Raw genomic sequence first — 25,151 nt, 5'->3', positions numbered from 1 at the left:
ATCTGACCTCATAACGTGGTAGCCGTTCGGCTGCCATTGTAACGCCCGGGAATAATACCTGAGTTAGCCAATATTTTAGCCGCTAAGCCAGGGTTCCCCAATTAATTTTCCTCAAGGGCCATATCTTGACTAGCGTACCAGGCTGGGGGCCGAGTCTGCACGCGCAAGGTCGAGGTCTTGCCCTGAAAATTCATTTTCAGGGCAAGACCCCATTTGAAAAGGATGCCCAGTTTGACATGCATAGGCTACTGACCCCCATTTAATGCCATTTATATATTTTATATTTATTAAAATAAAATAAAATAAAAATTCTTTCATGGGCCACAAGGGGGCGCTCTGTGGGCCGCAAATGGCCCGCGGGCCGCCTATTGGGGAACCCTGCGCTAAGCCAAAGGGATATCCCTTCTAGTGCTGCACGATTCTTGCTCAAATGTGAATCTCAATAATAATGTCCTCCACAAGAGATTTGACGGCTGTTCCGTTGTTCCGCAGATGAACTACCTGTTCCTGAGGCAGAGCGTGGAGAGCCGTCCCATGGCGCCCATCCCCCAGCGGTGGCTGGACAACGTGCTGCGTCGCGTCCCCCCCCAGCTCAGGGAGGGTCCCGGCAAGGAGCAGCTGCTGCAGCGCCTCTGCCATGAGGTCAGCCAGGACTTCCTCAGCCAGATGGTCCAGCATACAGGTTTGTCTATAGAGAGTATGCACATGCATCTAGACTGAGTGGCAAAACATTGAGCAGCATGGAGTGTTAGAGTTTGGAAGCGCTCGTTGGAAATCACTCACCGCCCTGCGTGCCACCTGTTTCTAAATGTCACATAATGCAGGAGGCAGCAAAATGTTGTGTTATTGAAAACAAGCACTTCCAAACTTAGAAAAATAATCAAATGCAGGGCATTTCTTGACAATGTTGCAATGTTGGTGAGTTTAACACTGTTAAATGCAATCAGACAGGACTTTTCTGTGTGGATGTATGGACTGTTAAGGCCAGAAAGTAGTTTTTTGCCACTCAGTGGGCGTTCCCACATAACTTCCAGGTACGATGATGTCACGCACTAGCCTGGTTAATAAACCAGACTAATATCGCACGGACCGCGGGATATTAGTCTGGGGAGGCTCAGTTGGATTTCATTTCCAGGGGGGCGGGTTCAAACATTTTCTCTTTGACGCAATTGGTCAGAGCTACTGTCAGTCAAAGGTCTCAAGCGTTGAAAGTCACTGTACCAAAGCCCGCCCATATTGCATACCGTGTCCCTATTGGGCTCCCCATTTCTCTGGTGTAGCAAATGGGCGTACAATTGAGCCTCTCCAGACCGTAATCCGCCGGTAGGCAATTTTTTTTTGCCAACGGCTGATTCGGTCTGGTTTATTAACCAGGCTAGTTACGCGCATACCCTCTATTAGCTCATGGGGGCGGACTTGGTAAAGATTTGGCTTTTTGTTCTGTGTTATAGGTATGGGTATAAGGTTTTCAAAAAGCTGTGCAAAGCTGTGCAAAAAGACCAAAGCACACCCCTTAGTGGACATCATTTTAACGATACATTGCTGTTGCTGTACTTATTCCCTGCAGTAAACACTGTGCTGCAGAAGCCAGACATTAAAGGAGCTGTTCTGGAGGAACAGAGAGATATTACACCAAGGTGAGAGCACCAACACCCTATACCCTATACCAACTAGTACAGGGGTGGGCACCAACACCCTATACCAACTAGTACAGGGGTGGGCACCAACACCCTATACCAACTAGTACAGGGGTGAGCAGCTTTGACGCTGGAGAGGGCCACTATATCTCCACACTCACTCCAGAGGGCCACTATATTTCCACACTCACTCCAGAGGGCCACTGTATTTCCACACTCATTCCAGAGGGCCACTATATTTACACATTCACTCCAGAGGGCCACTGTATTTCCACACTCACTCCAGAGGGCCACTATAGTTCCACACTCACTCCAGAGGGCCACTATATTTCCACACTCACTCCAGAGGGCCACTATAGTTTCACACTCACTCCAGAGGGCCACTATAGTTCCACACTCACTACAGAGGGCCACTGTATTTCCACACTCACTCCAGAGGGCCACTATAGTTCCACACTCACTCCAGAGGGCCACTATAGTTACACACTCACTCTAGAGGGCCACTATATTTCCACACTCACTCCAGAGGGCCACTATATCTCCACACTCACTCCAGAGGGCCACTATATCTCCACACTCACTCCAGAGGGCCACTATATCTCCACACTCACTCCAGAGGGCCAGGTTGCATATTACTGTCGTAGCAAAAATAGCCGATCTACAAGCTCAAAACGCGTCACGGTGCGACGCGGTTTGAGCTTGTAGATCAGCTATATTTGAATTGAAATCCTGAAAAAAATGTGGCCATTCTTTTTATTGGAATCTTGAAAAAATATTCCAATCAAATCCATCCATTCTTGAGTTGTCCTGACTGAAATATTATTCTATATTTCTTGTAGAGTTGTAGATTTCTCCAGACCCTGGCACGAGAGCTTCATTATAATATAAATATTATTATATATTTTGTGTAGAGTTGTAGATTTCTCCAGACCCGTACCGTGGCACGAGAGCTTCGTTCGGAGCCGCAGACAAATAAAGGACAACCTGCACATCCTTCATCCGGTCATGCGGGCCGTTTTGGACCTGGGCTACGTCACGTTCTCCCCCGTGCTCCTGGCCGACCTCTCAGGCTGCCGGTAAGACCCAAAGCAACGGGAAAGACTGTTGTTTTGAGATCTGCTTTGTGTTGGTGTGCAGGCCTTCAGGGCCCGTGGACTGTGAGATCTGCTTTGTGTTGGTGCAGGTCTTCGGGGCCCGTGGACTGTGAGATCTGCTTTGTGTTGGTGCAGGTCTTCGGGGCCCGTGGACTGTGAGATCTGCTTTGTGTTGGTGCAGGTCTTCGGGGCCCGTGGACTGTGAAAGCCTGAAGAACAAGGTGGCTGTGGATTGCAGGAGGACTGAAGAGCGCCTCATGAACTCCTGGTTTCCCAGGATCCTCCACCTGCTGACCAGCAAGGACATGATGAAGGGAGTGAGAGCGGACAAGCTGGACTCCTTCTACAGCTGTGTGACCACACTCATCTCCAATCAGGTCAGATACGGCTACTGTAGGTGGGGTTGGCGAAAGGGCCTTTCTTGTGTGGAGTTTGCATGTTCTCTCCTAGGGTAGGTACCCTCACAAAAAACATGCAGTAATCTTGGTCTCTGTACTGCCTCCCCCTGGTCAGCTGAGGCACCTGATGGAAAGGAACCGGTTGGAATAACGTGTTCCTTCCACGTGCTACGTCCTACCTGGGGAACCCCCCCCCCCACCCCCCAAGGAAGCATGGTGTCAGTCCGTTGCTCTCCCCAGGTTGGCAGAGGGAGTGTAGAGCCCAGGATTACATTTGAATCTAATGCAATCCTGGGCGCTACACTTCCTACACATTTTGCAATCCATTTTTTCCATTTTTTCCATTAAAACGATCGCAATGTAAGCTAGCAATGTAAAGTAAACATTTTTTTAGTAGATTGTTTCCGGGTCGTGGGGTTTCAGAGTAAAAGCGACCGGACAACTCTGGCACCCCCAGAGCTCCTATTTTGAAGAACTTCCGACACATTGTGTTTTAATGTACGTGTATGTTGGTCCTCTCTGAACTACTCCACAGTTGAAATCCGTGCTGGAGAGGAACGTGCTGGAGTTTGCAAAGCTGTTTGAGCCGAGCGACGGCCGGCGCCTGCCCCTGTTCCGCATGGACCTGACGTTCGACGACGAGAAGATGGAGCTCTATCCCAGCTTCCAGGCCCTGGAGGAGACCGTGATGGAGATGCTGAACATCATCACAGATACTCTGCAGGTCCCACAATACATATTATCCCATTCTGACCTGAGATCAGATTCATACGAGGTTTCCACTGGACACACACTGGTCTGATCAACCCATTCTGACCTGAGATCAGATTCTAAAAATGTCAGTCGTTCTTCGATTTTTCAAAAATAGCAGACCTACAAGCTCGTAGATCAGCTTGTAGATCTGCTATTTTTTCAATAGCTTTCAATAGCTAAAGCATAACATAATGCTGACACCAAAATCTCTGCAGGTCCCACAATACATATTATATATCTTTAACCCATTTAGGCCTGACGTCGACTTTAAAAAAAATTCTTTTTAAAAATGTATATTCTTTTCTGAAAAACCTCATGTTTGTCAGTGTCAGTGGTTCTCAATATTTCATGTCAAGGACCCCCAAAAATATATGAAATTGGCCGCTTACCCCCATGTGAAAATGTGTTGTTTCAGGGACCACCTCCCAGAAGCAAAGATTTGAGTTAAAAACGTTCACTCTGAAAGAGTACATATTCAAAGCTTTGTTCATGTTCATGATTTTTCAAAAATAGCAGACCTACAAGCTCGTAGCGCGCCACTCGGTGGCTATTTTGGGTGGCTATTTTCGGTGGCTATTTTTCAATAGCTAAAGCATAACATAATGCTAACACCAAAAGGGGTTCCCTCCCAAAATGGGTTAAACAAGATTAGATTTAGATTTGTATTATCATGAGAACGATGGCTACCATTATTGCATTGCAACTTTTCAGGAATAGAAAAGCCTGCCGTTTCTATTAGCTTGGATTCCCCATCGACGATCATGTCACTGGTGGACACAGACAAAAATGGTGCTTATTCATCATGATCATTAGGTTGAAAAGTGGTGAAGTGGTCCTTTTAACCCATTTAGACCTGAGGACGATTCTACAAATGTCTTCTAAACCATGAAAAATCTGTGTTTCTATGTCAGTGGTGTTCAACCATTTTCATGTCAAGGACCCCAAAATTTTTATGAATTTGGCCGCAGGCCCCCATCTGAAAATATGTTGTTCCAGGGACCCCCCCCCAGAAGCAAAGATTTGAGTTAAAAATGTTTGCTCTGAAAGAATATTCAAAGATTTGCTCCACATTTTGAAGATTTTTCTAAAATACCAGACCTTGTAGATCTGATATTTTTCAATAGCTAAAGCGTAACATAATGCTTAACCCATTCTGACCGGGCACCCATTTTGGTGTCAGCATTATGTTATGCTTTATCTATTTAAAAATAGCAGATCTACAAGCTCATATCGCGCCACCGAGTGGCGCGATACGAGCTTGTAGGTCTGCTATTTTTGAAAAAAAAAAAAAAACATTTTTTTTTTAGAATCTGATCTCAGGTCAGAATGGGTTCATCAGACCAGTGTGTGTCCGGCGGAAACCTCGTTATGAATCTGATCTCAGGTCAGAATGGGTTAAAACACCAAATGGGGTTCCCGCCCCAAAAAGTAAAACATGCGAGTACTTATACTCTTCCCCACCTCTGGCCTATGGTTGATGCGTGGTCTGAAACTTTGACCCACAGAAAGTCCAGACGGTGCAGTCGTGGATGACAGAGAGCAGCACGTGGTTCGTTGACGCCAGGCTGGTGGATCATGTCCACGCGTGGGCTCAGACCACCGTGAAGACCGCCGTGAGCAGGAACCTGGAGGAACCGGCCAAACACTTCCACAGATACGGTGAGATTATCTTCTCTTTGTGAGCAGGAACCTGGAGGAACCGGCCAAACACTTCCACCGATACGGTGAGATTATCTTCTCTTTCGGGAGTGCATGGCATATTGTCGGTATCAGCTGGTAGCACTGTACAGAGTATAAATTAAAAAAATGGGCAAAAATGATTTTTTTCCAGCTGCAAGCTGGTCAATATGAGCTTGCCAGAGTCCCGACCGGTAGTACACACTGGAGATCATTTTCTGCTGGTTGCCAAGCCTGCATATTTCCAGCCTTACGTGGATTAATTCACAGTTGCTTGCCTGGTTTGGTTTTTGGAGGCTGCTTAGCTTATTTCTGTCACGACAGTTGCCACCACTGGCAAGTTTGGCAACAACCCATAACATCCCATCGTCTGCACGGCATGGCTAGTCGAGCAGTTCTGATTGGCTGCCTCGTCTCCAGCGATGTTGCCTCAGAATTCTTTAGGGTCACTAATATGAGCATAACAGCGGAGCGCAGCTAAAAAGTGGCATAACGTCAGCAGCAGACCCACAGATAATAATAATGCAGCTGGTAATTAATTGATTTAATCAATTTGGGCTTGTTTTAAATCACACTCGTGTGAAGTGAGTTATCATCATACATCACATTCCGTGCTCAGCCAATCAAATCATCACACATGTCATTCCGGCCAATCACTTTTGGGGTCTTCTCTTTACTGCCCTCATTCCTCAATATGTACTTTGCTCAGCCAATCAAATCATCGCTATGGTATGGGGTGATCAGCCAATCATCAGCCAATGTTCACACAAACCCTCAAAGCTGGCCATAGGAGGGAGGGGCTAGCGCCCCTCAAAATAATCCTTGCTGGCTATTACCACTATTTATTCTATAAAAACAAAAACAAAAAAAACGTATACAGTGAAAGAAAAAGTTGTCAAAGTTCCAAGTGGGAGGGTGGGGGGTTGCTATTCGTCTTGTCTTTCGTTTTGTTTTGTTTAGTCTAATTTTTGTTTTGTTTCAGTTTCAGTTTTGTGACCACTCAAACCAACTCAAAAACAATTCTGTCCATGTAGTATCAGAACTGTCCTGTTTCCTGTCTGTTCTCTGTCTATGTATTTGTATGTAAAAATAGAAAAAAGAAGCATAATATATGTACTGCATTTTTTCCTGTCCATACCCCTCTTCTATGCTCAATAAAAACTTTAAAATGGAAAATGTAATAAAAAATGTTAATTAAATATTCCAAAAGTATTTGGTATACCTATTTACCGGTAGTTTACATTTAAGTATACGGAGTCTGCGGCAGTGTTGCCAACTTAGCGGAAAACCCTCGTTTTTCTTAATTTTCCTTCTCAGCCTAAATTGGCAAAACTAAAAGTGGTCGGCGCATCTGGCTCAGTGGCTTCCTCGGCTCGGTTATGTGCACAGACTGCCACAGTGCTTCCTCCTTTCTTGCTCTGTCACCACAGTGCTTCCTCCTTTCTTGCTCTGCAAGAAAGGAGGAAGCACTGGCACCTCACTTTAGTCTGCTAAAATAAAATACACACTCAAATGCATAAAGTATTAACCTTCTAATTCCTGTATGGATCGGAACAAAATAGCATTCTAAACGTTAGTTGAATTGAGGTATGTTTTTTTTTATTAGAATGCGTTTAAACGAGCAGCGAATCTTCCAAGTTCAGACCACAGCACAGAGAGTGCCTCAGTGTCGAAACATGTTTTCCTGGGCTGGCTACATATTTTCGTTGCTAGGGGCGCCTAAAAGTCGCTAGGGACGCTAAAAAGTCGCTAGGGGCGGCGCGCATGTCCCACCCCTAGCGACTTCTAGCTACTTTCCGAGGAGCCACTAGCTACTTCGGTTACTGGAGAGTTGGCGACACTGGAAGCTGGGTGGCAGACAGCTCACTGCACTCTCTCTACCACACCTTCAGTCGACGGATCTTTCACAGAAATACTTAGACAGGTGAGTACAACAAACAATATATGACTTAAGTTTCATAGATATTCCACTGTTACGTTCTTAGCTTATGTATGATTCATGATAACAATTTTTTTTTACGTATGTGATGTATTGCCATGCTTTTTGTTCTTGCTTAATGTAAATCTCTCTGGATTAAGAGCGTCTGCTAAATGCCTACATTGTAAATTGTAAGAGTATCAATACTACCATGTAGAAAGTCCTGTACACAACATTTACTTGAATAAAAGTACAAAAGTATTGGCATCAAAATCTACTTAAAGTAGGCCTACCAAAACTCATTTATACAGAATGTCCCATTTCAAGTATTCAAAAAGATCTTTTGAAAATAGCAGATATACAAACTCACAATGTGTCGCAATGTGTATATATAGGGCTTAATGTATGTAATGTATGCTTAATGTTTTGTAATGATAAATCTACAAATAATGAAGTAAAGGTATAATATTTGGATCCGAGATGGAGTGGAGTAGAATTAAAAGTATTGAAAATTGGAAATACTCAAGTAAAGTACAGCAAGGTACAGTACTTGAGTAAATGTAGTTAAGTAAATGTACTATCATAGGCACATGCCTATGATAGCATCACACAGGCATGTGCCCGTCTGTGTATAAATATGTACCTGACTGTCAACATTTCTCTGTTCCAAAACAAACCTCAGATCGAGTTATAACCATTGAGCTGTGAGAAGTTTCATTCAAGAACTACATTTCTTTCACTTTTTATTTCCAGCGTGTAGAAATGGCGTGTGCCTGCAGCAGCCTCCTGTCTGAAGAGCAGTTCCTGTGTTCTATCTGTCTGGATGTGTTCACTGATCCAATCACCACTCCATGTGGACACAACTACTGCAACGCCTGCATCACACGTTACTGGGACACTAAGGGTGTGTGTCAGTGTCCGCTATGCAAAGAAACCTTCTACAAGAGACCAGCCTTCTCCGTTAATAAAGTCCTCTCCGAGATGGCTGATCAGTTCAGGAAGTCAAAGCAGCTGAAAACAACTTCAGCCACAACCCCAGGACCTGCTGAAACAGATGACGTCTCCTGTGACATCTGTACTGAGAACAAGCTCAAGGCCGTGAAGTCCTGCCTGATGTGTCTGACCTCCTACTGTGAGACTCACCTGAAGCGTCATCACACAGTCCCAGCGTTAAAACGACACACACTAATCGGCCCAATATTTCCCCAATATTTTCATTAATGTGAATTAATTCTTAATCAGGAAATGCAATGTTTCATTGTCACTTGTCAGTCTTGTACATTAAAGCAATTACTACATAATTGTAATAAAAATATGTAATGATGTCTGCACCAATTGAATTTCACTCATTTTGTAGTTGTAGTTAGTTTTGTAGTATTTTTAGGGGTGCTAGTCCCTCCTATATTCAGCTATTAGTGTAGATTTACAAACATTAAATTCCCATTGACAACAAACTGAGAATGTATGTGTCTGAGCAAATCGGTATTTTCGTCCTACACAAATTCCCATTGACATTGAATGGACAATTTACATTATGTGTCTGAGCAAATTAGCTTAGTGTCTATTATGTCCACACAAACATTAAATTCCCATTGACAATGAATGGAGAATGTTACGTCATAGTGTCTGAGCAAATAGGCATAGTGTCTATTTTACGTCATGATGTACGATGATAAGAGTGCCCCTCACTTCACAGAAGTTCACACAGGTGTGATTTTTATCTGCACATGTGAAACCAAAAACAAGTTGTCTTTACTCAGCGCTCCGCTCAGCGCTGTGGCCTCCTGAGTGGAGGAGGCCGACCACGTGACGCGGCGGCACCAATCAGACGCAAGCGCGAGGAGCTCGGTCGCGAGTTTCCCCCACAGTGCTACGTACGCAACGCACGAGAGGCGGAGGAGCATCCTCTCTAGAAAACTGCCTCTGTCATACAACCAGGAAGAAGGTGGGATAGAGTAAGTAGCCCTAGCAGCAAAGCCACTCTGCGGAACAATTGCCCACCACTCCTGAAGGAAGTGTCTGGTGCTGGGACTCTGGTGCAACGCACAGGTCCTGGGCCTGGTGAGAGCAGGAGTGGACCTGGTGAGACGTAGGAGGGGCCCGGACAGGAGTCAACCCACAGAGCCTAGTCCTTCCATGCGCCAGAAGCGTACCTCCCAGCCCTGGCAGAGTAGTTCCGGAGTGGTTCCAACGGATTGTGTGGCCCTGCATGGTCTTTCCCTAGTGGGTCTGATCGAGGGTAGCTACTGGGACGTAAGTCGGGATTTGACCAACCCCGGCCGGGTCACCGATTTCGGGTATGATGTTGGTAGACCCGAAACCCCGTTGACCTCAGGATACATCACTGAGGATACGTCCCAGGTGCATCCATGCAATGTATTCTTTATTTATTTATAAGGGTCCATTTAGTTCCATTTGTGTACTCTAAAGTTCAGGTTCAGGTTCAGGTTCAGGTTTATTTGTCATTTGTATAGATACAGAGTATACATACAATGAAAATGATTTTGCTCAGAGCACTCTCAGTCTTACACAGGACATAAACAAACAGCTATAGTGCAAGAAAAGACAAAAAACAGTGAAGTGAAGTGCAATACAGTTCAAGGTCAGCTGTTCAGCAGCCTGACTGCCTGGGGGTAAAAACTGTTACTGAGACGGGTGGTACGAGATTTGATGCTCTGGTAGCGTTTTTTGGAAGGGAGTAGTTTGAACAGGGTATTTGCGGGGTGGCTGGTGTCTTCCATGATGTTATGGGCTTTAACTTAAACTGAGGGTTTTTCCTGTGTATGTATTGTTGTTGGCAGTGGACAGCTATGACTGGCTGGTCAATGGAAGAGCCCAGGCCGAGGTGGACAAGTTCATGGAAGAGGAACATGCATTTGTCGAGTACACCCAGGTATGATTTTTTTACAGTGTATTCATGTACACCCAGGTATGATGTTTTACAGTGTATTCAAGCAGGTTGTCCATCCATCCATCCCTCTCCAGAGCAACATTAGTGACTTCCTCCTGGGGAATTCTGAGACGTTCCAAGGCCAGTGAGTCGATGTGTTTCCTCCAACTAACTGTGCCTTGGTCTGCCCCGGGGTCACCTCTCCCAGTGGGACGTGCGTCGAGGACCTCCCTAGGGAGACGCCTGAGAGGCATCCTAACCAGATGCCCGAACCACCTAAGCTTGCTCCTTTCCAGGCGAAGGAGCAGCGGCTCTACTCCGAGTCTCTCCCACGTGACTGAACTTCTCACCCTATCTCTAAGGGAGATGCCAGCCACCCGTCGGAGATAACAAATTTTGGCCGTTTGTATTCGCGACCTTATTCTTTCTGTCATGACCCACACTTCATGACCAAAGATTGCTCCGTAGACAGAGAGCTTTGCCTTCTGAACTCAAGCAGGTTGTCAGGCAGTGAATCACATATCAAGTATATAGTCCACTTTGAACGTTTCACTTAAGCCGTGTCGGAAAAATGCTTGACGCTGACACTAACTGCTTTGGACCGATGCATCCGATTGTTTATGTGCTGTTCCAGGAACAAAAGTGCCATTATGTACAGTATGTGTGTCCTGTATTGTAGACTATGTTATATATTATATTATTATACTATAATTGTCTTGTTTGCATGGTTGCTCACGGCTGAGTGTCAGTAAGGGCCTAAGAGCTTGTAGGTCTGCTATTTTTGAAAAATCGTGAAAATGTGGCACAAATCTTTGAATATATATTCTTTCAGACGTTCAACGTTTTTAACTCAAATCTTTGCTTCTGGAAGGTCCCTGGAACAACATATTTTTAGATGGGGGTCGGCGGCCAATTACATATATATATTTGGTGGTCCTTGACATGAAATAGTTTGAGACCCACTGATATAGAAACATGGGTGTTTCAGAAAACTGTCATGATTTGAAGAATGTTTTTTAATTTCGACGTCAGGCCAAAATGGGTTAAAAGCAGTTGCAGACACTTTTGGTAGTATGAGAACAGACGTTTAATTTAAGCTGTAGGTCATTCCACGTGTTTGATGCACTGAAACTAAAGGCTGTGTTTCTCCTATAGCGTGTGGAGGAGTTTGGTGCGCTGGCCAGGGAGATCCTCAGCCTCCCGGTGGTGGTCCATTTCACCATGGTCCACCTGCACTGTGAGGAGCTCAACCAGGGCCTGGCCAACAAGGCCAAGACGCTGGCCCGGAGTCTCCTGGAGAAGCTGGTCACCGACCACCGACAGCACAACCTGCAGTGAGTACATTCATTCATTTGAGGTTTTACCATCATTTGGCAGTGCCGTCACCTCAGAGGCAAACTACTGTTATTGGAAAACTTTAGTTACTAGATACTAGGTACTGTATTTTCATTATTATTACAAAGCATGCGCCTTAACCACTTCAAATATAAATGTTTGACTATTTGTAAATAGCAGATCTACAAGATCGCATTGTAAGGTGTGTGTGTGTGTGTGTGTGTGCGTGTGCGTGTGTGTTATAGAGATAGATTGTATACTGCTGCATGCATGCATGCAGATCTCTGGAGCAATTTATTGAGTAATCATATAGTCTTGCATTGTATTGTGTCCTGATCTAATATACTGATTATGCGTGTGACCTCAAAGGATCTGCCGTGAATTTGAAAGCATCAAAGAGAAGGCCCTGGTGGTCCCACAGAACACAGAGGACATGGCTGAGATGGTGGCTTACATCAGCCACACCAAGACAAAGGGGATCGCAGAGCTGAATAACCAGATAATGGTATGTGTACCCGTGGCCAATTTCTACACTTTTTATTAGGGATGCAACGAAACATTCGGCAACTGGAACTTTTCGTGTATAATAGTGTAAAATTGCATAATTCGGTATTCGATTCGGTTGATTTTAGTGCCGACACCGAATAGTCAAAGACTTTTAGGTTATCTTTCGTAACCTACTGTTTTGGTGTGATGACGTGATCAAAATGTAATCATGTCTTTTGCCATTATCGCCCTAAATATTATACTGCGTATGCTTTACAAATACATCCAAACTTTAGAGTTACTTTGGGGATTTTATTTATGATTAGGAATCATACATTAACCACTTCAACCCTAAATACATTTCAGCCATTTGAAAATAGGGAGCTTGTAGATCGGCTATTTTCAACTTGTGAAATGGAACTATGATATAAATAACAGAAGACATGTAACACATTATTGTCTGCTGTGTTGGTTTTCGATGTGTACACTGTGTCATTTTTATAGAGGTATCTAAAGAGCACAAAGCACCTTTCTGAATGCACCAAGTATCGCGAAACTTCCAACCGTTTCCTGTCTGGCAGCCAAATCTTGCGATACTTTGGAGCCAGAAACGATACCTGCTGCTGTGTAGATCCTCAGATAAAATTATGTACTCACTCTGTGCACATCGGAAAGTAAGTGATTAGAAAAAAACCCTGTGATATGTCTTCTGTTATTTTCCAGAAGTGATTACTTTACAAAAGGTCTCAATTGTTCATGAATAATGTTTGTTATGAGCTAGCCTGAGCTAACGCTAGACATTTCTGGCCTAGATGGGAGGGTCGCGGCTCAGAAAAACGCGCACCCTGATTGGATCTCATCGATCTGTCCGTCACCCCCGGCCCCTCCTCTCCCCCCTAGTGCAGCGCTACGTCACATCATTTGGAGCGACGCCCACCCGGAAGGGTTGACTCCCACTTTTAGACCAGAGCGGCCAATGCGTTCCTCCAGGCTTTCAATTTTTGCACCAACAAAGTGAAAGCCTGGTACCGAGGCTAGTTATGAGCTGGTCCAGCCGGCTCCATTCACTGCCATGTATTCATTGCACTTCCGGTGTGAGTTTGGCTCCCATGAAAGTGTCTATGAAAGTGTCATGCAGCAGCCCAGTCACGTGACCACTTCTCTTCCTTCTCAGAGCTTCCTTGGTTCAGCTTCCTCGGTCTCAATTGCGCATGTTTCTTTCCTTCCAGGGAGCAACATGGAGTCTGGAGTCCTCTTTTAATAGTCCTTGGGCTACGCTCAACCATCTTCATGTTCTCTTCTGACAGGAAGCCAATAAGACGTTGAACTATCTCCTGGACGTGCACATCTTTAACTCTGAGGATTTGGAGCTGATTTCCACTGTGCTTCTCTGGCCGCAGAACATCCTCCCTGCCTTTGAGCTCAATGACAAGGTATACACTTCAGTCAAAACATCAAAAATAACATCAAAACGCCACCAGATGGCGCTGTTGGCAGTAATGATAATACATCAAATACATTCGTTGCTGTTGGGAGGAAACTTCATAACTCAATTTTTTAGGTTTTTGTCATAAATCAGTGCTATTGAACACCCTTTACGTCTATGTTCAGGGTGTTTTAGAGAAGGGAGAAGAGTCTAGGACGTGTGGAGCGTTATCCACGGTGTTTTAGAGAAGGAAGAAGAGTCTGGGACGTGTGGAGCGTTGTCCAGGGTGTTTTAGAGAAGGGAGAAGAGTCTGGGACGTGTGGAGCATTGTCCAGGGTGTTTTAGAGAAGGGAGAAGAGTCTGGGACGTGTGGAGCGTTGTCCAGGGTGTTTTAGAGAAGGGAGAAGAGTCTGGGACGTGTGGAGCGTTGTCCAGGGTGTTTTAGAGAAGGGAGAAGAGTCTGGGACGTGTGGAGCGTTGTCCAGGGTGTTTTAGAGAAGGTCCCTGTGTTTTCTTACTTAATGACTTCTTTGGTCTCTCCCCATGCAGGTGATGGAGGACGCTACACACAGAGGGGAACAGGAGCTTCTGGGAAGAAAGGAGAGGTTGACGATGGAGTTGGAGAAGCTGGGACGCAGGATGGAGGAGTTTGCAGGTTGCGCCGAGCTCGACAAGATGCAGCAGGTACTGTACTGTACTGTACTGTGCTGTGCTGTACGCATTTTACGCATTTTTACGATTTTTCAAAAAAAATCTCGGTGGCGCGCTTCGAGCTTGTAGATCTGCTATTTTTCAATAGCTAAAGTATAACATAATGCTTAGTTAAAACACCAAAAGGGGTTCCCGTTCAGAATGGGTTAAAGGACGACTTTAGTTTTTTTCAACAAAGGTTCATGTTTTAGGTTGTTATTAGAGAAAGTAGATGAGTGTATTTTCTTCTCATTTGCTGCTTTCTTTCATTTTAGGGATTTTAGCTGTTTTTGACAGGACATTCGATCATGGGGCTAAATTATGTATTTCTTTTACAAAACATTATGGCGATTTATTTTTATTATTATTTACTATAGTCCTAATAGACCTCAGGAAATTTCATCTGGCCACAAAAGATCACAGGATCTACTGAATGTGAAGGAGGCCTACTGGGGGGAAGCCACACTGTGTGTCATAGGCTCAATATGTCAGTTTGACACATTCAGTAGATCTCGTGATCTTTTGTGGCTAGATGTAATTTCTTGGGGTCTAGTAGGACTATAGTAAATAATTCAAAAATAAATCGCTATAAAAAATTGTAAAAAAAATACATATTTAGCCCCATACCTGAATGCCCCCACCCCCCTAAAATTAAATGCAAATGAAAAAAAAAAAGAACACTCATCTTTTACTTTCTCTAATAACAACCTAAAACATGAACCTAAAGTTGTCCTTTAACGCATTGTTATGTTTTAGCTATTGAAAAATAGCAGATCTACAAGCTCATAGCGCGCCACTCTGTGGTGCGCTATGAGCTTGTAGATCTGCTATTTTTGAAAAATCGAAGAACGACATAGAAACATAGCTTTTTCAGAAAACTGTCTTGATGTAGAAGACATTTTTAGAATCTGATCTCGGGTCAGAATGGGTTAAATATGTAACCGTGACATCCCTCTCCTTATATGTCTTGTTCTGAGCAGTATGTGACGGACATGCGGACGGTGCAGAAGAAGCTGCAGGACCTGCAGGAGTCCATCGTCTTCATCAACAAAGAGGAGGCCCTCTTCAAGACGGAGCTGACGTGTTACCCCGAGGTGGAGCTCATCAGGGACAGCATGGAGCCCTACCACAAGTTCTTTGGACTGGTGCTGAGGTGGCAGCGCACCGAGAAGAGGTTAATATTAACACTTTATTTGTATAACTGTAGCACCTTTCATGACGTAAAATGCAGCTCAAGTGCTTTGACCCATTTTGACCTGAGATCGGATTCTAAAATAAATCTTCTACATCCTGACAGTTTTCTATGTCTATGTCAGTCGTTCTTCGATTTTTCAAAAATAGCAGACCTACAAGCTCGTAGTGCGCCACTCGGTGGCGCGCTATGAGCTTGTAGATCTGCTATTTTTCAATAGCTAAAGCATAACATAATGCTAACACCAAAAGGGGTTCCCGGCCAAAATGGGTTAAAGAGCAATAGAGAAAAAAGAAAACAACAAAAAGGCATAAAACAACATTAAATAGCAGTAATGTGATACAGTGAGGACATGCAAAACAACATGGATTTTAAAAAGCCCAACTAAAAGCAAGAGTGTAGAAGTAGGTTTTGAGCTGTGCTTTAAAAATGTCTAGACGTCTCTCTCTCTCTCTCTCTCCTTCTTTCCTGTCCATCTTCAAAGGTGCAGACGATCAGAAAATCAGCAGAGAGTAATGGACGTTTGTGCTACTCTATGCCCAATTGAAGTGGACTCGGTCCCAGAATCTTTAAAAAGAAAAACAAAGATTCTGCAGCCCTATAGCTCTGGTCCATAGCTCTAATGCGTTGCATTTAGAGCTATGTTACCGATGACTTCCGGGGCTCGCATGAATGCAGACCATAGCGTAAATAAAAATAACGTTTTTGCTACTCACCAAAACAAAGGCGGGTTGTGTCATTAGAAAGCCTATACTTTCCTTAGTGGAAACACTCTGAGCCCCCCGGCCACCACACGTATAAACGGACCAGAGCTAGCAGCCCTATATGGATACGCTGATGGTCTTCCGAACAAAACAGTCAGACACAGACCTACTGTAGACGCTATGATGGTCTCTTTGTTGTTGTTTTGCAGATGGATGGACGGCTCCTTCCTGGGCCTGGACGGGGAGCGCATGGAGGACGAGGTCAACGACTTCTTCAGGGAGACCTACAAGACGCTGAAGATCTTCCAGCAGAAGCAGAAGAAGATGGAGGAGGAGGAGAGGGAGAAGGAGAGCAGTGTGGTGAGGAGGAGGGGAGGAGGAGGAGGAGGAGGAGGAGGAGGAGGAGGAGGAGAGGAGGACGATGCCGGCCACCAGGACATTCCCACCGTGCTGATGTGCTCCACGGTCATGGAGCAGATCAAAGAGTTCAAGGTAGTACTGTTTATTTAACCCATTCTGACCTGAGATCAGATTCATACGAGGTTTCCACTGGACACACACTGGTCTGATTCAATATAATATTAATATCTGAAATATTTTGGTTTTAGTCTGTTTTAGTCGACTGAATATCATAAGAGTTTAGTCGACTGAATGTACAGTTGATTTAGTCGATTAAAATGTATTTTGGCGTGCCTTGATGCCGTCGTAATGGCTGACTTTAGACCTGTTGAAACATGCTGAAAATAGCCGCCGCGCAATCTCTTCTCCACTAGTCCCTCCCTAACATTTTTTGTCTAGTTTTTGATGAGCGCGATTCCCTCTAATGTCTAGCTTTTAGAATTACGTCTTTTTGGACTTTTTTTTTATGTTTGTTTATATTAGACTTTAGAGCACTTTTAACAAACACAGAGTGGCAGCCAAGTCTATGGACTTTTAATGTTTGTTTAGAGCACCTTAAACAAACATTACCACATAGCCCCTCACTTCAAACGCTTTCTAGTTGTCGATTAAATTCTTAGTGTGTTCTTGTGCTTGGTTTTGTCGTCACCAGGAGCACATCCCCCTGGTGGCCATCCTGTGTAACGCAGGCATCCGGCGGCGCCACTGGGAGCAGATGTCACAGATAGCGGGGCAGGAGCTGGCGCCAGACTCTGGCACCACGCTGCGGAAGGTCCTCCGACAGGACCTGTCTTCACACCTGGAGCGCTTCGAAACCATCAGCACGGCCGCTAGTAAAGTGAGACCGCCATCTTTTCTTTGTCCCTTTATACTGTGTGGGGGAAAACAGTGCTGTTTTCGTCGACTAAAACTAAGACTACCTTTTTCCACTGACGAAAACTAAATGGAAACGTAATAAAAACTAAGCTATGGTGACTAAAAAAATAAGACTAAATATACTGACAATTTCGTCAACAAATAAAAACTAGACTAAAATGTTAGGAAGGGACTGGTGGACAAGAGATCCAGTATAAGTAATTTTACAATGAGTTGCATGCTGAAAATAGCTGATCGGCTTTTTTCAATGATTGGCTGATCCCCCCCCCCCCCCATAGCGATGATTTGATTGTACACATTGAAGATGAAAAAAAAGTGAGGGCAGAAAAGTGATTGGCCGGAATGACTTTTGTGATGATTTGATTGGCTGAGCACGGAATGTGATGTATATGATGATGTATGATGATAAGAGCGCCCCTCACTCTGAATGCTGTGTGTTGACGGCTTTACTACATATAGACTTCTATTGGCGAAGAGCATTGTGAAGAGCGCCAATGTCCTGGACCGGAAGTTGGGCAGAATGCACTGGAACTCAGGCAACAGTCCAGCTTTAATGATCTTAGATCCCTTTATTTTAGATAGTTTTTGAGTGGTGCAACCACTCCAAGGAACAGCAATGTCCGTGTTCACCTACCTATGTGTTCGTTCACCTACCTATAGACCGATTCACAGAGGGGTGCCCTGGGCGCGGCCATTACTGAGGCGTAATCCATGGAGCAGGTGCTCCGTAGGCCAGGTGTAGCTAATCAGTGCTGCTGCACTCAATGGTACACCTCAGTAATGGCCGCACCCAGGAAACCCTCTGTGAATCGGTCTATACCTACCTATGTGGCCATGAGCACCAGTATGACTATGAGTACCAGTAGGGGTGCTGTTGTGCGAGAGATAGATAGTAGTATTAGAGAGATAGTATTAGTGTTGCACTGTTGCATGCTAATGAGAGAGAGGGGGAGAGGAGTGGGTGGGGGAGAGGGGAGTTGCACCACTCAGTTCACACAGGTGTGATTTTTTTAGTAATAGTACAACATAAACATTACAGAGACTTTAGTTGTCACTGTATAATACCCATTTTGGGCGGGAACCCCTTTTGGTGTTAGCATTATGTTATGCTTTAGCTATTGAAAAGTAGTCAGGACTGTCAGGATGTAGAAGACATTTGTAGAATCTGATCTCAGGTCAAAATGGGTTACTTAATGATCTTAGATCCCTTTATTTTAGATAGTTTTTTAGTAATACTACAACATAAACATTACAGAGACTTTAGTTGTCACTGTATAATACTTTAAAACAGTTGTCATGTTGCACACATGCCTAAAATGACTGATATTTGCGCCGCCCTCATTGAAAACAACGTACCGGTATTCCAGCTTGTCACTCTCCAGCGCTCGAGTGCTCAGTTTTCTGCCCCCTCAATGTCGTATAACTGTCTCTTCCTCTATGGCTCTGAGCACCACCATCCTCTAGTTTAAATATAACTCTATGGTCTGTTGACACGTCAGGAGTTTTCCCTGGAGAAGACCATGCGGTCCATGGTGGAGCTGTGGGACGGCGTGTCCTTCCACCACCACCCCTACAGAGACACCGGGGTGAACATCCTCACGGCCGTGGACGAGATCCAGACCATGTTGGACGACCAGATCATCAAGACCCAGACCATGAGGGGCTCGCCCTACGTCAAGCCCTTTGAGGAGCAGATCAAGGTGGGTGGGCCGTGAGGTTGGTGGACCTATACGTCAAGTCCTTTGAGGAGGCGATCAAGGTGGGTGGACCTATACGTCAAGCCCTTTGAGGAGGCGATCAAGGTGGGTGGACCTATACGTCAAGCCCTTTGAGGAGGAGATCAAGGTGGGTGGACCTATACGTCAAGCCCTTTGAGGAGATCAAGGTGGGTGGGCCGTGAGGTGGGTGGGCCTATACGTCAAGCCCTTTGAGGAGGAGATCAAGGTGGGTGGGCCGTGAGGTGGGTGGGCACACTGTAGGGTTCCAACAGCGTTGAGATTGACGACTAAAACTATGACGAAACATGTTCGTCAAATGACTACCTTTTTTCACTCACACACTTACGCAAAGGCTTACAAATTATTGTTAAACATCTGCATTACTTACAAGTTTACACAATTAGAGAATGTAGAATTGTTATTTTGATCAACGTGATGCCTGTTATCTCTCCTAATGGTACCAACATCAATACTATACAGCAAGGAACTGTGGACGAAGTCAATAAAAAACATTCTTGGGTCTGAGAGGCTAAATCTCATCAAAACGGTGGTCCTTTCCAAAAATAAAAAGGTCAATTGCCTCCCGTGTGTTAGAAAAGTACTGTATGTGAAGGCCCTAGAGCAAAAGATCCTGGTTCTGTTCAGATGTTATTGTCGTCTGCCGTCTTTCCACAAAGGAATAGAAAATGCTCGATAGTGGGCTCGATAAAAGCGTGTGTGTGTGTGTGTGTGTGTTCTATTGGGAGTGAGTGACTAGTAAACCCTCTTGAATCTGGAATATAAACTTTACTATTTACAATATGTATTTCAAGCCTACAGAGTTTATTTAACCATTTTGTAAATGTATCGCTTGGATACCAATTGTACACTCTCACAGTTAGAATAAACAGCTACAGTACATAGTGTGTCAATATCATTGCCAGAGTAAAGAATTTGGCTTCTGAATGGGAAGAGTGTGACTTTAACACTGTGAAGGGTTAGGTGCTTAGAGTATATGAATAGAGAAGACACCCGAGTTCTCCTTCCATCCACTTGCATTAAGTTGCTCAAAAGCGCATGAGGCAATTTCACTCCTCCTTCCTGGTAGGAACAGAGTGCATTCTGGGACGGATTGCAATGGTGAGTGGCCCCAAACACATGAATGCGCTGCCGTTGAACGCGCACGAGCGTCGTCCGTCGTGAACGTGTACAATGATAGTCAACGGAGAGCACGTTCATGTGTTTGGGGCCAGGCTGCAATACCTTAATTCGGCCACTATGTCCATTTCGCCTCAGGGTTTCCTCTGGGTGCCTTCTCTATTCATATATACTCTAAGGTTAGGTGTTGTTGCTTCTATTTTTCTTCAACCCGTGATCAAAAATGTATGTGTCTGTCTGTGTGTGTGTGTGGTGTGTCTGCCTGCCTGCCTCCTGTAGCTCTGGGAGGAACGTCTCCTGCGCATCCAGGACACCACAGAGGAGTGGCTGAAAGTCCAGGCCCAGTGGCTCTACCTGGAGCCCATCTTCTCCTCGCAGGACATCATGCAGCAGATGCCCGAGGAGGGACGTCTCTTCCACACCGTGGACAAGACCTGGAGAGACGTCATGAGCCACTGCGTCAAAGAGCCCAAGGTATATATAGCTAGATCCTGTCGGCCACCTCGCTGTATGATGGTGTGTTCAATGTGTTGTAGATCCTGTCGGCCACCTCCCTGTATGATGGTGTGTTCAATGTGTTGTAGATCCTGTCGGCCACCTCGCTGTATGATGGTGTGTTCAATGTGTTGTAGATCCTGTCGGCCACCTCCCTGTATGATGGTGTGTTCAATGTGTTGTAGATCCTGTCGGCCACCTCCCTGTATGATGGTGTGTTCAATGTGTTGTAGATCCTGTCGGCCACCTCCCTGTATGATGGTGTGTTCAATGTGTTGTAGATCCTGTCGGCCACCTCGCTGTATGATGGTGTGTTCAATGTGTTGTAGATCCTGTCGGCCACCTCCCTGTATGATGGTGTGTTCAATGTGTTGTAGATCCTGTCGGCCACCTCCCTGTATGATGGTGTGTTCAATGTGTTGTAGATCCTGTCGGCCACCTCCCTGTATGATGGTGTGTTCAATGTGTTGTAGATCCTGTCGGCCACCTCCCTGTATGATGGTGTGTTCAATGTGTTGTAGATCCTGTCAGCCACCTCCCTGTATGATGGTGTGTTCAATGTGTTGTAGATCCTGTCGGCCACCTCCCTGTATGATGGTGTGTTCAATGTGTTGTAGAACCTGTCGGCCACCTCCCTGTATGATGGTGTGTTCAATGTGTTGTAGATCCTGTCGGCCACCTCTCGCTGTATGATGGTGTGTTCAATGTGTTGTAGATCCTGTCGGCCACCTCTCGCTGTATGATGGTGTGTTCAATGTGTTGTAGATCCTGTCGGCCACCTCCCTGTATGATGGTGTGTTCAATGTGTTGTAGATCCTGTCGGCCACCTCCCTGTATGATGGTGTGTTCAATGTGTTGTAGATCCTGTCGGCCACCTCCCTGTATGATGGTGTGTTCAATGTGTTGTAGATCCTGTCGGCCACGTCTCGCTGTATGATGGTGTGTTCAATGTGTTGTAGATCCTGTCGGCCACCTCCCTGTATGATGGTGTGTTCAATGTGTTGTAGATCCTGTCGGCCACCTCCCTGTATGATGGTGTGTTCAATGTGTTGTAGATCCTGTCGGCCACCTCCCTGTATGATGGTGTGTTCAATGTGTTGTAGATCCTGTCGGCCACCTCCCTGTATGATGGTGTGTTCAATGTGTTGTAGATCCTGTCGGCCACCTCCCTGTATGATGGTGTGTTCAATGTGTTGTAGATCCTGTCGGCCACCTCGTTGCCTGACCTTCTGCTGAAGCTCCAGGACTCCAACCTCCTCCTGGATCAGATCATGAAGGGACTGAACGTGTACCTGGAGAATAAACGGCTCTTCTTCCCTCGGTACGGTGCAGATACTTTTATAATGTGTATTATTAGGTTAATAATAATATTAACCCGTTTTGGACTGAGACCAGATTCTACAAAAATGTCTTTTAAATCATGACAGTATTCTGAAAAACCTATGTTTCTATGTCGGTGGTTCTCAACCTTTTTCATGTCAAGGGCCCCCAGAATTATCTGTATTTGACCGCAGACCCCCATCTGAAAATATGATGTTCCAGTTCCAGGGACCCCCCAGAAGCAAAGATTTGAGTTAAAAACGTTCGCTCTGAAAGTATATAATATTCAAATATTTTTCAAAAATGGCAGATCTACAAGCTTGTAGCATGGCACTTGCTATGAGCTCAGTAGGGTCAGATGCTTTTATAATGTGTATTATTCTTTGACCTGTAGCTTTTGTAGATTGTTTTGTATATTTTTTTATTTATTTAAGCAGTAAAAAACAGAGACAGAAATCTCTTTTACGAGTGGGAACTGACCAAGAGGCAGAAATACATTTTCACATCAGTGCTACCACAATACATGACATTACATAATACAGACAGAGTAATATATCCATGTTTATCCTCTAGAATACCTACACGTACAAAATACAAAGAGGTACAACCCTAAATGACACAAAAAGGGGCAAAGTGCTACATTATTTTAGAAATGTACAATATATAAGTGAATAAATATATGAGTGACTCTAACCTAGAGGCTAGTACCTGTCCGAACATCTGCCAAATGTTGGAGTGTTGTATGTAAAATATACCAATGATGCAGCCTGCGAGACATTTTAATTCAGCTCCCTGCCTATATTTGCTCCATGCTGGAACTGAACGATAGCACCTATCTAGTGATTTCTTAAAGCTAAAGGTTCCTCGTACTCAGACAGCTGGTCAGTTTAAAGGAATGCTCCAAAACATTTTCAACCGTGATTGCTCCTGTTCAATTGAGTTATTTTATTTTGTTTTGTTTTGATTGACTGGCTGTTATGCTTAATTCTTTCTGCGCGATCTACGATTATACTGTACTCGTACCCTCTGGCTAGGGTACAGCATCAGCCATCTACGGACTTGTTTGTACCCCCCCGTATAATCCATAATATGAAAGCGTTGACCGTCACTTTACCTTTTAGCATTTCTGCCAGTGGCGTGCACAGCAATGTGCCCTTTTGAAAAAGAAAATAATAATAAATAGTTTTTTGGGTTTTATTTTTGTACACACACTGCACAAGGTGCCCTTTTTTCACTTGATCACCTGCCCCTCTAAATGTCTGTGTATGCAACTGATTGCTGCGGTTGCTATGGAGCTCATCCGTCCTCACCAGCTATGGGATTTTTACATCCAGGCTCCATTTAAATCCATTAAAAGCAAGATTTTCAAAGCTCTGTATCTCTGAAGCTTCGAGCGCTGTACATGGTCAGCCGTCGCGCATCCCGACGATCGTAAACCATTTTTTAAAACTTTGTATCGCATCGCTGATGACATGTAACCGCTTCTGACAAAAGCTCAAAACAACCACCCCCACCTCCAGTGTTAACCTGGAAATTAAACCGTGCGGGTCATTACAATGGGAGTGAACAGTGGCAAGGCTTAGCTGTGCTGATGCTACCACCTGCTGGGCACACATGGAGTTAAAGTTCCTTTGTAATTTACCCTGATGTATGATGTAATGTGTAATGGGTGCATTTTCATTTGTATTGTGTTGTATTGTAACCTCGGCTACATTGAAAATGAGGGCTTGCCCTTAAAGGAGAATTCCATACTAAAAGGCTTTCTTACCTTTCTTTGTAGTTGTTACGTCCCCATCAAAGAGGTCCAGGTGTTATTTTGTGCAAAAGCTCCTTATTGGCTATTTCCCCTACCATAAGCCCTACATGAATTGCATTGAATTGAATGGGATGTATGGGGTGTTGTGCTAATTCGCTTATTTCCATCGAAATAAGTAGTAAAGTGTGCCGCTTGGGTTATTATTTACATTATGAAGAGAGGATATATACAAAACAATTATAATTTTGAGCGATGGAAATAAGCGAATTAGCACAACACCCCATACATCCCATTCAATTCAATGCAATTCATTTAGGGCTTATGGTAGGGGAAATAGCCAATAAGGAGCTTTTGCACAAAATAACACCTGGACCTCTTTGATGGGGACCAAACAACTACAAAGAAAGGTAAGAAAGCCTTTTAGTATGGAATTCTCCTTTAATTGTACTCTGTACTTTGTAAATTGTACTGAGTCTAAATAAAGGTGGTGATGATGATTATGATGATGATGATGATGATGATGATGCCTTTCTTCCACCGTTCCTGACAGCTTCTTCTTCCTCTCCAACGACGAGATGCTGGAGATCCTGTCGGAGACCAAGGACCCTCAGCGCGTGCAGCCCCATCTGAAGAAGTGCTTCGAAGGAATCTCCAAGCTGGACTTTTTGCCTGACCTGGATATCCAGGCAAGTTACATTTTGATTTGGTTGTAGTCTTAGTCATTTGAATATATATATATATATATATATATATATATATATATATATATATATATATATATATTATTTTTTTAGTTTTAGTGATATTTTTGGTCATCTGAAATGTTTTAGTTTGAGTCTAGTTTTTGTCAACCCTAACCCGAATAAACCTACAGTGGATTTTGTTGACAAAAATGTGTGTTGGCAGGCCTTGGTGGCGTCATAATGACAGGTTTTACACTCTGTTGCATGCTGAAAAGAGCACATCTGCTCACGACATGTCGCAGCGTGACTTGTAGATCTGCTATATTCAGAGCGCAACAAAGCATAAAATGTCTTTTAGCTCTACTGGATCTCTTCTCCGCTAGTCCCTCCCTAACATTTTAGTCTCGTTTTCATTTGTTGACAAAATTGTCACTATATTTAGTCATAGTTTCAGTCATCATAGTTTTGTTTTTATTTAGTTTTCGTCTGTGAAAAAAATGTAGTCGACGAGCATTTTTCGTCATAGTTTTAGTCGACGAAATCAACACTGTTCGATAGGCTGTTTTC

At 44.3% G+C, this 25,151-nt stretch overlaps 1 protein-coding gene across 1 annotated transcript in view; it reads left to right on the top strand.

Annotated features, from left to right (window-relative positions):
- Positions 1-492: 492 nt before the first annotated feature.
- Positions 493-25,151, top strand: part of dnah12 (dynein, axonemal, heavy chain 12) — a gene marked incomplete at both ends in the record, with an annotated part of 98,471 nt that continues 73,812 nt past the window's right edge. The window contains 21 exons of the mRNA XM_083794570.1: positions 493-682; positions 1,568-1,637; positions 2,549-2,713; positions 2,913-3,108; positions 3,665-3,853; positions 5,388-5,541; positions 8,238-8,609; positions 9,267-9,422; positions 10,279-10,370; positions 11,523-11,701; positions 12,072-12,207; positions 13,496-13,621; positions 14,164-14,298; positions 15,285-15,478; positions 16,410-16,542; positions 16,636-16,692; positions 17,252-17,437; positions 18,975-19,175; positions 20,610-20,804; positions 22,025-22,146; positions 24,452-24,587. Coding sequence (XP_083650696.1) covers positions 493-682; positions 1,568-1,637; positions 2,549-2,713; positions 2,913-3,108; positions 3,665-3,853; positions 5,388-5,541; positions 8,238-8,609; positions 9,267-9,422; positions 10,279-10,370; positions 11,523-11,701; positions 12,072-12,207; positions 13,496-13,621; positions 14,164-14,298; positions 15,285-15,478; positions 16,410-16,542; positions 16,636-16,692; positions 17,252-17,437; positions 18,975-19,175; positions 20,610-20,804; positions 22,025-22,146; positions 24,452-24,587 — 3,384 coding nt within the window. The remainder of the gene's footprint in view (positions 683-1,567; positions 1,638-2,548; positions 2,714-2,912; positions 3,109-3,664; positions 3,854-5,387; positions 5,542-8,237; positions 8,610-9,266; positions 9,423-10,278; positions 10,371-11,522; positions 11,702-12,071; positions 12,208-13,495; positions 13,622-14,163; positions 14,299-15,284; positions 15,479-16,409; positions 16,543-16,635; positions 16,693-17,251; positions 17,438-18,974; positions 19,176-20,609; positions 20,805-22,024; positions 22,147-24,451; positions 24,588-25,151) is intronic.

This window comes from Protomyctophum parallelum, assembly GCF_964188405.1.
Source record: "Protomyctophum parallelum genome assembly, chromosome: 22".
NCBI classification, from domain to species: Eukaryota; Metazoa; Chordata; class Actinopteri; order Myctophiformes; family Myctophidae; genus Protomyctophum; species Protomyctophum parallelum.
The sequence above is the reverse complement of the archived record's forward strand: the minus strand, read 5'-3'. Positions and strand labels throughout refer to the sequence as shown.